Source organism: Octopus bimaculoides, chromosome 29 (genome assembly GCF_046866305.1).
Source record: "Octopus bimaculoides isolate indiv1 chromosome 29, ASM4686630v1, whole genome shotgun sequence".
Lineage (NCBI taxonomy): Eukaryota > Metazoa > Mollusca > Cephalopoda > Octopoda > Octopodidae > Octopus > Octopus bimaculoides.
In genome coordinates, this window is record NC_142956.1 from 4077919 (window position 1) to 4091156 (window position 13238).

Below are 13238 nucleotides of genomic sequence, written 5' to 3' on the forward strand. Positions count from 1 at the left end.
CATAACGAATCTTGCAACCCAAATCCCAAAGCGAAATAAATGAAATGTTTTGTTGCAAGAGGTTTTAGCAGTTTCTAGTCTATAAAATATTGTATGAAATTAAAATAAAGTTCAATATAAAAGTATATATATGTTTGAAATGGTCGTAATGAGTGTTTAACGGTGTAAATGTGTTAACACAATAATATTTACCTCAATATTTAGGGTTCAATTTCAGCCTGAAGTCCTTCTAAAATCTTGCAAGTTCTGTTCGTTGAAACAGCAGAAAGAATTATGCGACTCTTCGATGGGTTATGTATAATGTAGCATACGGAAGTTTATAAATATGTGGGTGTTACTTTGATATATTTCTGTATATCTTTGTTTAAATGTCTGTGTGTGTTATCTTTGTTGTAGTGTCTGTTGGTGGATGTATATATTGCTGTGTGTATATGTTTGATCAAAGGGTGTGTGTGTGTTTGTTGCAGCGTGTATGTATGTCGCTGTTGTCCAGCATTCTTACACACCGTGTGAATATATCTTTCCCGTATCTCCCATTCTCGTCAACATTCATTCTTCATCTCAATGCCTACATCATCGACAATATTCTTTTCTACTCTAGATACCAAGGCTCGAAATTTTAGGGGATGGGGCCAGTCGATTAGATCGACTCCAGTACGCAACTGGTACTTAATTTATCGACCCCGAAAGGATGAAAGGTAAAGTCGACCTCGGCAGAGTTTGAACTCAGATCGTAAAGAAAGACGAAATACCACTAATCATTTCGCCCGGCGTGCTTACGTTTCCGCCAGCTCGCCGTATTACCACCACCACCACCACCACCACCATTCCACTTTTTCCCAAAAAGAGCTTTTTGTTTCTCAACTATTTTTTTCTTTTTGCAAAATTTCTTTACGTAGAAAAATACATTTGGAATGATTTAATGCACGTACCTATTTATACAAACACATATACACATTCACACATAGACACATACGTACATACATACAGACATATAAAACGGTGAATGCGTATATTAATATATATATGTACATATATATAATATAATATAAATAATATATAAATATATGCATATATCCATACATATACGTGCATACCTACATATGTACAAACAATAAACAATGCTTCAAGCAAACTACAATACTCTCCTATATATATATATATATATATATATATATATATATTGGTATATGTATATATATATATATATATATATATATATATATATATATATATATATATATATATATATATATATATATATATATACATATATATATATACAGAGAGTGGGAGAGAGAGAGAGAGAGAGAGAGAGAGAGAGAGAGAGAGAGAGAGAGAGAGAGAGAGAGCTAATGATATAGAAGTTTTAGTCAGAGTGTGGGAGAATGTGGGCTTGGAGAGAAGGCGAAGATGCAGTGTTTTATGTAGATGCTTCCTGAAGTGTCCTTCCATTCACAAATGAAAAACTATAAACTTTGAAGGACTTGCTTTCTGTTTCTAGAAAGATGTGAGAAAATATGTTGATCTCTTTCTTTTATAAATTCTTCTTAATTGTCCTTCAAATTTTTATATGACAAACATAGTGAATTGAAAGTCACACGGCTTCTGTTTCTAGAATGAAGAATACCGCATATGAGAAAAGAGTTTAGAAATGCTTCTTAATGTCCCTTTTAATTCTTTAATGGAAACAAATGCAAATTTGAGTGCAATTGGCTGTTATTTCTAGCATAATGTGAAATCATGTATAGGACAATTATTTTAATAAATGCTTCTTAAATTGTACTTCAATGCTTGCACTATTTAATTTCTTCAATTATAAACTACAAAGTATTTATGTAATTAGTCATTAGTTAAATAATTAATTATTCCAAATAAGCTGCACCAAAATTTAAAGCAGATAAGTTATTTGTTAGAAAGTAGCGTCTCTTAGAAATAAAAGGAGAGGGTAATATATAATGAGGTGGAGGAGGGAGGAAGGCAAATAGAGAGGGATACCTAGGGAAGGGGAGGGACACATTAATGTATGAGTTTGCAGAGAGGAAGAGAGAGAAACTGATATATATTACAAGTGAGGGAGGGGATGAGGTGAGCGATACAGCAAGGAAGGCGGGGTTTAAAATAAATATATAAGGAGGTGAGGAGAGAGCGGAGACAAAGAGGGAGAAGTCGATTGCTATGTTTTGAGAGAGATGAGAGAAAAAAGGAAAGAAAGGTGATGGATGCTATACGTGTTTAGTAAAGAAGGCAAGTGATCAGCGAAGACAGAAAGCATGAGAGGGAGGGGCACTGTAATATATAATGAGGCGGGACGAGAGAGACTGTTAGCTACAGAAAGAGAAGGCAGACGATAAATACATTTACTAATAGAGGAAGGGTAAGAGGGGCGGAGTCAGTCCACATTATATGAGGTGAGAGTGTGAGCGATAGAGAAAGACTGTTGTGTGTGAGAGAGCGTTTAATGAGAGAGGGAGAGAAGAGGTAAGGGATGCGGAATATATAATGAAGTGTGGGGAAGTACAGAGTCAGAGCAAGGATAATAACTCTTACTACATCCCTTTTTGCTTTAAACTGTCTTCCTTTCTGTTGTGTCTGATAAAATCTGTTTTATTGCGCTAACTGTACAGATTTCCTAATAGGATTTAAAATAACACATCGAAGTGTTTATAACACATTATCAATAAATATCCAACACTTTTCTACATCACTGACTCGTTTTTCGTTTGACATCTCACAATTTCGCTTTTTTACACTTTCGTTTCTTAGTCTTCAATTAGTTTCTAGGGAACACAAATTAAGGAAAAGTATTAAGTTAGCCTCTCTCAGTAACACACAACACACGCTTTCTGTCTCGCAACCCCCATCAACACATGCATACGTTTATGTCCATTTCCTCTCTCTTTCACTTTATGCTGCCTTCAAAGACTGTCAATTTTCACCTACGAAAATAAATTTTACTGAATTTACCGAACGCTGTAACTTAACAGTTGATTAAAAGTGACATTTCTCCGAGTTATATCGAAGGACCGTCTATATGTGTGTATGTAGTAGTTGAGAAATGTATAAGAATTATAAATGTATTATTATCAGCGGATTAAGAGAAATTCATGTACAGGACATTTAACCAGGTATCAACAGAAAGTAGGAATCACGTTCAATGCGCATGCGCATCTCCTCTAAAATATTTAAGGCAGTTAACTCTTCTTTTGCCGTTTACTATATTTATGTTTCTTTGAGCATTAATGTCTGACTGTATTGATTCATTCTACCGGATCTTGTTACACGTCGATGTTCACAGTGCTCTTCCAGTTCTTTCTTGATTGGGTCATTCTTTGCCATTGCCATCTTCGCCCAAATATTTCAACTGTCTTGATGTCTTCATCAAATCATTCTCGCAAAATAATGTCTTAACTAGACATGTTTCTATTGATATGAGAATGTAACTATATAAATGTGACACTTCATAAGAACGATAAGCATTATAACCTCCGTCTAAATTCGGGGGTTAATTTCGTAGGTTTTAACCACAGCAACAATTAATCCATTCGTTGTTGCTCTGGCCTTTAGGCTGTTATTTACAGTTGGTTGATCATTCTTGATGCCACGCTCTTTATTTGCCACCTACAGCATACAGAAATATGGTTGACTGTCAAAATTCCTTCTATATGAAACAAAGAATCACCAATCAATAAGTCTAAATTTATTCGTACATGGAAACAAATACAACAGTTGCTGATAACAGCTTCCCTGCTTTATATTTTACATCGCTCCATCTATATTTACATTCTTGAGATAACTTACAGCTGTGATATTTTTAATACAAATAATTTCTTACATAATATTGGCTATAAACACACTCACCAGTTGTTTGTGTCTATTTCACACCGATCAGCAGCCTTCTCAATTCTATCGTGAAATATATTTTTGGTGAATATAGTCAAACGTGAATAAGTCTCGAAAAAGGAAAAGAAATGGAATTTAGACAATCAACGACCAGTGAGTGTACCATTAGGCTTCAGAAATTACGACTTCACCCGATTTTTTTCAACCTCATGCAGAATATTCATATACGGTGTATGTAGAGTGTTATTGAAAATGAGGAAAGTTCATTTTCATTTTGTTTTTAATTGTTGGGAATTAATTAAGAAAAGACTTCTCAGAGATGACTCACAATATCACAGAAGAATTGTTGTATTAGCAATAAATACAGAAACTATAAAAAGAAATAATTGCAGGGTTTTGATCCTAAGTGTAAAGAGAAAAATTAAGATATATCTTTCACTCTTTTATTAAATAGTAACCGCTTACAACTATAATAATAATTACAACAAAATGAATTATAGAATTTTATTGTAGATTTAAGCAAGCTTTAACTCTAAACATTAATATTTGTTTAAATGTTTGCATATATATACAGGTATGAGATGTATTTGAGGCCTTATTTGGTAATCTCAGAAAACTGCTCTTATCTGACAAAAATCAAACACATATTAATAAAATCTTGTTCACAATTTCTCAATAAGCTTTCTTTTCAGATTGTTCTATGAATCCCCTTTACTCCCAAATTGCAGGCCTTTTGATTTTGATGTGTTTTTAACTGTGTGGCTGAACTATAAATACTACTATTGAACACATGGCGAGTTTGGTTATACAGTTTGAAGTAGCCAAAGAATTGATAGGTAAACCCTTGCATTTTCTAACTCAAAATATCTCAGCTATTTGAAAAGCAAACTATACTTTGTGTTCAAATGAAACATTTCCACCAGATGGATCTTTTTTTGTTTACCCCATAAAAGTATATGAAGGAGAAAAAACGTTATGCAGCTTTCAGTAATTAACAGTTGTAAATATACGTCTTGCAATTATAAAGATACTTCAATGACAACTTGTCAATACAAGGCAAACAGAAAATCCAGTCTATAATTGTTTTGTTTTTTAATCACCCATCTCTCCTAATTCATTTGATTCCTCATTGCTCATGGTTAGTGTTTCATATTTTTTTTTTATTATTGCCTTCTTTGTTAAAACTTTTTATTTCTGTTAAATGTTAATTACTTTCATAATACTCAATATAAAGAATGTGCTATTCAATTTAGATCAATATAAAATAGCTTGTCTTAATTTAATATTTTATTTAACTGGAAACCCATTCATATTTCATTTTAGCTCCAATATTTCAAGCTCTTTTCTTTTATTTTAGGCTTACTTCTTATCCTGTATTTTTCCAGGTTTATCAAATATGTAAGAATATTTTTATCCCTTCCTCGCATTTTTCATTCTAGTATACCTCATATTCACAATACCCAAACATATACATAGATATCTGCACATAAAGTATATACATATGTAGAAATACATTCAGAAATATACATATACATACACACACTCAGACATATTAAACACAAAATAGACTGCAGTTACTGCAGAGAAAACATTCTCACTTATGGTAAAAAAAAAACTGTGTAAAAGCATCATATCTGTCCAGTGCTGCCACATGTTGGGTTCCAAGACATCAATGTTTCTGTCTCTTGAGCCACCAAAAATGGAAAATACCAAAGGAGGACTATTCTGGACAGACGTAATCAAGGTGTGGCTGTAACTAAAATACATTCAGCGAGAGTAGACAGAATATAAATTATCTTTTACATACCATTTTTAAATCACTCTGGCACTCTAGTCAAATCCCTTACACACACACACACACACACACACACACACACACACACACACACACACACACACACACACACACACACACACACACACACACACACACACACACACACACACACACTCATATGCAGAGAGAGAGAGAGAAAGAGAGGTAACTATACAGTTTACCATTAGGAAGGTGAGAAATGAAAGAGATAGACAAATAGAGAGGCGTTTGCTGTTATCCCCACGGATTTTGAACCTTCAAAAGTAACTGAAAGGTAACTTCGAATATTGATGTATTTTTTCACACTGAATCCCAGTTTGTGATTAATTTATTCGGGAAACATTTTAGAAAATTGTTACAGAGGTTTAAAACTTGGTCATATTTCCTAATCAGAAAACACGATTTGTACGTGATAGCTGTGGAAGCAAACATTAGAAGACAAAGTTTAAAACAAATTGAATGAAATATGTGAGAGATAATATATACAGAGAGAGAGAGACAGACAGACAGAGAGAGAGAAACATTAAAAGTGTGGTAAATTAGTAGAGAGTGGCTGATGGTGACAGAGAGAGAGAGTAGATCTAAAAGTTGAGTTATTTCTTACAGAATATATATATTTTTTTATTGTTACCTACAGATGACTTCCCCTTCGAGATGATAATTGTCTTTTTTTTTATTATTATTATTTATGAATGATTTTGTTCAGGATGCAGATTTGTAAAGTGAAATTCATTTTTCTGGAAAAGTTTTTCATGGCTGTTTGATATAATCCATATAAAAGGCACATTGATATGATGCCTTTAAGGAACAAACAATTTACACATCACAAGTTCAGGGTCTGAAATTTTGTAAAGACAAACGTTGGTCCAGAGTGTGTTCAGGCTTAATTTCACAATATTTTATGTCATCTTTGAGAAAAAATCTTCTGGAGCTGTCTTATGACCATGGTGGAAGCTGAGGGTGGCTACTTTGAGTAAACTGCTGCCTCCCAGCCATAATCTAGTTGATATTTTGGGGTCTTTTAGTATACTTTTATTTTTGGATGGGATACTGCGGTTTGTGTTATTTTAATGCAAACTGTCAAATTTAAGCCAAACACCCTACATGTATAAAGCCACATGTTGTTAAATTCATCATAAATAGAATAAATGACACAAGAAATAGATCACAGGTGAACTGGCTTTTGTTTAGAATTATCAGCTAAAGAACTATTTCGAGTTGTTAATACATAAAGACTGAGTGTAGTTGTTGTCCATCATGTAAATATCTCTGATAAGACAGGATAAGAGAGAAACGTTACATCTGTAACATCCAGCAAGTAAAGAGACATCTTTATGTCTCTGACATTACTGAGACAAGACATGTTGCCTCTGTTACAGATGTCAAGTAAAAGAAAGAGAGCATTCTATTTACTGCTCCGTTTTTATAAAAATTTCTTAGCTAAGCTAGGTCAGAGTAACAAAAGATATTTTATAGGTTATCTAGGCTGAAATGAATTTAACCTCACATGTAGAAGAAGTGGATAAGTTTATCAAAGTGGAACAGAGTTGACAAAGGATAGTGAGAAATCTCCCAAACGCTTGTCAGTTTAATGAAAATCATCATAATTTGGATAAATCAAAACCTTTCTCTGCAAAGTTTAATTTAAAGAAAAACATTATTCAGAAACTAACAAGGAATCAGCCTGATGTGGGGCACTAAACTACACTTATGTCACACGTACTTCCTTTGTGCTTTTTTCTTTTTTGTATTTGGGGGTCATTTTTTCTGTATATATTTGACAACTTTACAATATTCCTGAGCATAAATAAAATTAATAATGTAAGTTATTGTATAATATATTTAATGAGTGAAGCATTTAAAATACAATAAACAGGAAATATGCTGTAATTACAGGATGCGTTATTCAATAAAGAATAATGTGTAGGGTTATGAGGAGGACAAGATTTGGTATAAGAGGTCCTTACACCATGGAAAGTAGATACATGAGTGGGAGGTGAATATTGGAAAGAAACAAAAAGTCTCAACTACAGAAACTAACCTTTTCCTTTCTCCCTCGTATGAATATCTTTGTGTTTTGTTAAGTTACTATATTGATAGAAGGATTTGCCACAAACGTCACGATGATACGGTCTCTCTCCTGTATGACTACGTTTGTGTGTAGTTAAGACACTATTTTGAGTGAATGATTTATCACAAATATCACAATGATACGGTTTCTCTCCTCTGTGAAAACGTATGTGTGCTGTCAAGTTATTACTTGCGGAGAATGATTTACCACAGATATCACAATGATATGGTTTCTCACCTGTATGAATACGTTTGTGGGAATTTAGGTTACATTTGAGAGAGAAGACCTTTTTACAGATGTCACAGTCACAAGACAATTTTCTTTTCTCTTTCATTTGTTCAGAGGAAATCAATTCTTTAAGCTTCTCTCTCTTTTCCATTATTTTCTTCTCAAATCCCAGTTAAAATTTTTGTTTTGTTTTATTCTTATACTTAATTCCGTACAAATACTTCTGCTGTTGTATTTCAATCCAGTGTTGCCTTTTTCTAGCAGCAATTACATAAATTTATCCAAGTTTCATCAGCACAGAAGCTCCTCTTCTTCACACTCCAGTCAGTGTTGTTCACAAACTTGGCTAATAGTATTATTTCAGAGCAAATGTTTCACAGGAATTCTACGACAGATTTGCAGAAACAATGTCCTACTTCTGTTTTGTATAATATTTTCTTTAAGTCTTCATTAAAATGGTGAATACTGAGGCCGTTTCTTCTGTTAAATCAATGGCATCTGATGTTCTGAAATTATATGGAAACAACAGTGTAAGATACAGAGGCTATGTCAAAAATACAGATTCATTTCTGTTGAGATAAACTGTAAGAATAAGTATTTAACAGCTGAATATTTTAATTTATTAAAATTTCCATCACAGAATCTTGTGTGAAGCTTACATATCCACACATATCCATACAGTGTACATACACACACAAGCATCTACATATATAGATGTGTGTATATGTATATGTCTATGTATTTACACATATGACCGAGTCTGTGCATGTGTGTATTTACTTGCTGCGTACATGGATCTGTTCCTGCCTGTCTGGCTATTTACATGTATATATATACACAGAGGCACAGGCGTGGCTGTGTGGTAAGAAGCATGCTTCCCAACCACACGATACTGGTTTCAGTACCATAGTGTGGCACCTTGGGCATGTGACTTCTACTATAGCCTCGTGCCAACCAAAGCTTTGTGAATGGATTTGGTAGACAGAAACTGAAAGAAGCCCATCATATCTATAATATTCAAGACGAAAGATGTGTATGTATGTGTGACTGACCATTAGTTTGATCTCACGTAAAATCAATGTTTTTCAGCGGATTTCGTGTATTCTTGGAAAATATATGAAATATGTTCCACAGAAGGTTCTACACTCTTTAGATTTGTCATTTATGGAGCAATGGGGCATCTAGGATCAGAAGGACAGAAACACCTTCTATAGAGGCTTTTGTGGACAAGGGTCGTAACAGTTTGCGAAGTAACGGTCAGAAATTTATTGTCTCCGTTATACTGGAAGAGGTGTGTGTGTGTGTGTGTGTGTGTATTGCCTCATTTTCAGAGAAACATCCCACAACACCCACAAACTCATACAATACATTGCAGATATTATTTATTTCTGTGGCTGGAAATGTACATTACATTTGATGTCAGCATAAAGTGAAAGTGAGAAAATTGACAGGGACGTGTGGATGCGTTGACGAGGGGTGTGAGACAGAAAGTGTGTTGTGTGTGTATGAGAGAGGAGAGAGAGAGAGAGAGAGAGAGAGAGAGAGAGAGAGAGAGAGAGAGAGAGAGAAGATATGTGTTGCTGTGTGTGTGAGAGAGAGAAAATCTTACATTTTTTTATTTGTTTTTCCTCGCATCTCTTTTGAATGAGTGTGAGTGATTCACAGAGAGAGAGAGTGTATCACTGTGTGTGTGTGCATGAGAAAGAGAGTGTATCACTGTGTGTGTATGTGTGTGTGAGAGATAGCAAGAGAGCGTAAATTTTATCTATGTACTTTTTCTCGAATCTTTTTGTAGTGTGTGTTTGACTGAAAGAGAGAGAGAAGGTGTCTTCTATGTGTGTGTGAGAGAGAGAGAGAGAGAGAGAGATAGTGTGTGTGTGTGTGTGTTTCATCGGATGTAATTCCTGAGTAGTTTCTCCTACATACTCTACGCCACATTCATCGCAACTAATCCAATAAATTACATTTATAGAGTTACAACGAAAATAAAACGTAGATTTTCCATTTCCAAACTTGGCAACGATGGACAGTGTAGAAGGAAGCTTCCACAGAAAGAAACAAGACACCAAACCCACACAAATTGCAGACACCTCTCTTCCATAGCTAGAAATAGTAGCCAAATCCCGCACGAATCAAGGACATTTCTCATTCATAAATAGAAATAGCAGCCAAATCCCGCACAAATCAAGGACATCTCTCTTCCATGAATAGAAATAGCAGCCAAATCCCGCATAAATCAAGGACATTTCTCATTCATAAATAGAAATAGCAGCCAAATCCCGCACGAATCAAGGACATTTCTCATTCATAAATAGAAATAGCAGCCAAATCCCGCACAAATCAAGGACATTTCTCATTCATAAAACCTAGAAAAGAAACGAAACATTTTGGCGCCAAAAGTCTCCAGAATTAAAAACAGAATATTTTCATTAATACTTACGGAAATGTCTCATAAAGGATCGTGTTGTTTATATATGTGTGTATATGGCAATTGAGAAACGTATTTTAAGAATTCTAAATGGATTTATTATTATCAGCTGATTAAAAGAAATTCATTGAAAGGACATTGAACCGGAAGTCAACATCAATCAGGAATCACGTTTCAATGCGCATGCGTATATTCCACGCCTGAAATATTTGAAACAGTAATGTCTAATTATCTCCCTTTACGTATTATTATATTCTATTCTATTTCAGGCGCAATGGCCCAGTGGTTAGGGCAGTGGACTCGCGGTCATAGGATCGCGGTTTCGATTCCAAGACCGGGCGTTGTGAGTGTTTATTGATCGAAAACACCTAAAGCTCCACGAGGCCCCCGGCAGGGGATGGTGGCGAACCCTGCTGTACTCTTTCACAACGACTTTCTCTCACTCTTTCTTCCTGTTTCTGTTGTGCCTGTCATTCAAAGGGTCAGCCTTGTCACACTCTGTGTCACGCTGAATATCTCCGAGAACTATGTTAAGGGTACACGTGTCTGTGGAGTGCTCAGCCACTTGCACGTTAATTTCATGAGCAGGCTGTTCCGTTGATCGGATCAAGTGGAACACTCCACGTCGTAAGCGACGGAGTGCCAGCAACAACAATTTTAGGCACAAGGCCCGAAATGTTGGAGGAGGGGATAGTATGCAACTGGTACTTAATTTATCGACCCCAAAAGGATGAAAGTCGATCTTTATGTATCGGAATATTGAGATCATTCAGTGTTTGTGTTGTCGTTTTCCAGATTTGCATTTCCAAAGGTATTCTTGGATAATTGTTGACAAGTTGTCTGTTGATTGTTAAATAATTGTTCCTTGCTTCACAGGCCGTTGCGAGGGAGGTGAGAGAGGATAAGTGATACATTAATATACATTGAGGTGGGAAGTTATAAAAAGAAAGAGAGAAGAGACAGAGAAGGCAAATGATATATATGTTTTGAAAGAGGGGGTAGATATGTTTAGGAGAGAGACAGAAAGAAAGTAAGAGACAGACAGATTGACAGAAAGAAAGGAAGACAGTAAGAAAGCTAGAGACAAAGAGATCATGATATATTCGTTTTGGTAAAAGTGGACGAGTTTAAGCTGAGATTGAAAGAGTGAGAAAGAGAGAGAGAGAGACAGGGGAAGAGAAATGTTTAATATTATAGCGAGGGGAGAGAGTGAGAAAGACGGAGCGAATGTGTTATATATATATATATAAGAATTGGATGAGATATGACGGCTCGGCCATCTCTCCCCAGTTCTTATATTAATCATTAAATCCAGAAATACAACAACACGAGGGATAACGGTAACAACAGATCAATAATTTATTCCAGGTTGGTGTAGAGCCGTTTTCGTTCCTGTGTGAACAGGCATGCCGCTGGGATACCAAAGAAGCTTTGACCACAGGTCGGGGGTCGAGTTGAGAGAGCCTGGAAGAACGTCTTGTCACGACAGCTGCTAGAGAGAAAAGAGATCGAACGCTATTGCTCTCTCTCCACCTGTTGCATTGCGCATGCGTGCTCGAGTACTTCCGCTGACGGCAAGTCCCTTGCACATGCGCAATGGCACTTCCCAAGATGGTGGCCACACGCGCCACTACATATATATATATATATTGAGGAGAGGGAGAGAAAGAAAGATCGAATCAAATGTATGTTGGAACAGATGCGTAAAGAGAGAAGGAAAGAGAGAGAGAGAGAAAGACAGAGCGTTTTGGCACATAACAAACAACAACAAGGAGAACAATTACAATCAAAACACAAAACAAATAGAAGACAACGTTTGGTGCCAACACCACCAAACCCACAAATGACCCAAGAAATATACAAAGAAATGCAATCTCGTCAAGAGTGTAGTGGCGCGAAATTATAGCCGCCATTGAGGAAGTACAATCTGCACATGCACAAGGGACTTCACCACCGGAAACCCCTCGAGTGCGCATGCGTAGTAAAACCAGTACTTAAAGAGTTACTTTCGTTTTATAACTCAGTTGAGTGAGAGACCTTCGACGTGAAAACACCTCGCTCCTCAACGAAGCACTCTTCACCACGATGCCATCGATGTGATAGCTGCTTGCTCCTCTGGCATGCATCAAGGAAGCTCTTTACCTTCCAATTCCGATGACAACTGAATCAGCGGCTGCTAAGCTGAATGACACAGGATTTGTAAAACCAAGCATCATCCAAGAATAAAACTTATTTTTATTATGTTGTTAATTGTTCTACTGTATCTTCATATATAATTATGTTGAAAGGTGATAGAGAGAGACTAATGTCTCTATTGCAATTATCAACCATTTACAAGAGCAACAAATCAACAAACAAAACCAAACGACATCACCATCAACACGAAGAAGAGAAACAACACCATCACAATTACCCCTGACACCGAAACCAACTAGAGAAACAACACCACCACCAACATCAAAAGATAGACCAACAGCAGCACCAAGAACAACAACCAAGAACAACAAATATCAATGAAGAAGAGACAAATATTAACCCTAATTCCCCAACAACACACACACACACACCACACAACACAACAACGTCTAAAAGTACACACATAGAACCAGATGCCTTGCCCTTACCGCCTTCTGATCCATCGGACTTTTCGTCTAACGATGACAGTCCAGTAGAATGGCAAATAGCCACAGGGGGTAAAAGAAAGAGATTTAAAAAAAAGACAAGATCAAACACAAGCAAAGCAGGGAGGTACACAACCCCTGAAAGCCCCTTACACAACCAAACCAGCACCAACACCACAAAAATGCATACACTGCTCTCTGCTATAAACACAAAAGACACAAAACTAATGA

The 13238-nt window shown here is 35.9% G+C and overlaps 1 protein-coding gene across 1 annotated transcript; it reads right to left on the reverse strand.

The window, feature by feature from the left end:
- Positions 1–6157: 6157 nt before the first annotated feature.
- On the reverse strand, positions 6158–10611 carry LOC149130301 (uncharacterized). The gene is made up of 2 exons (XM_089345307.1): positions 10399–10611; positions 6158–8464 (listed from the first exon to the last, which is right to left on the reverse strand). The coding sequence occupies exon 2, from the start codon at positions 8107–8109 to the stop codon at positions 7696–7698; it is 414 nt and encodes a 137-aa protein (XP_089201433.1). The 5' UTR covers positions 8110–8464; positions 10399–10611; the 3' UTR covers positions 6158–7695.
- Between the last annotated feature and the right edge of the window lie 2627 nt (positions 10612–13238).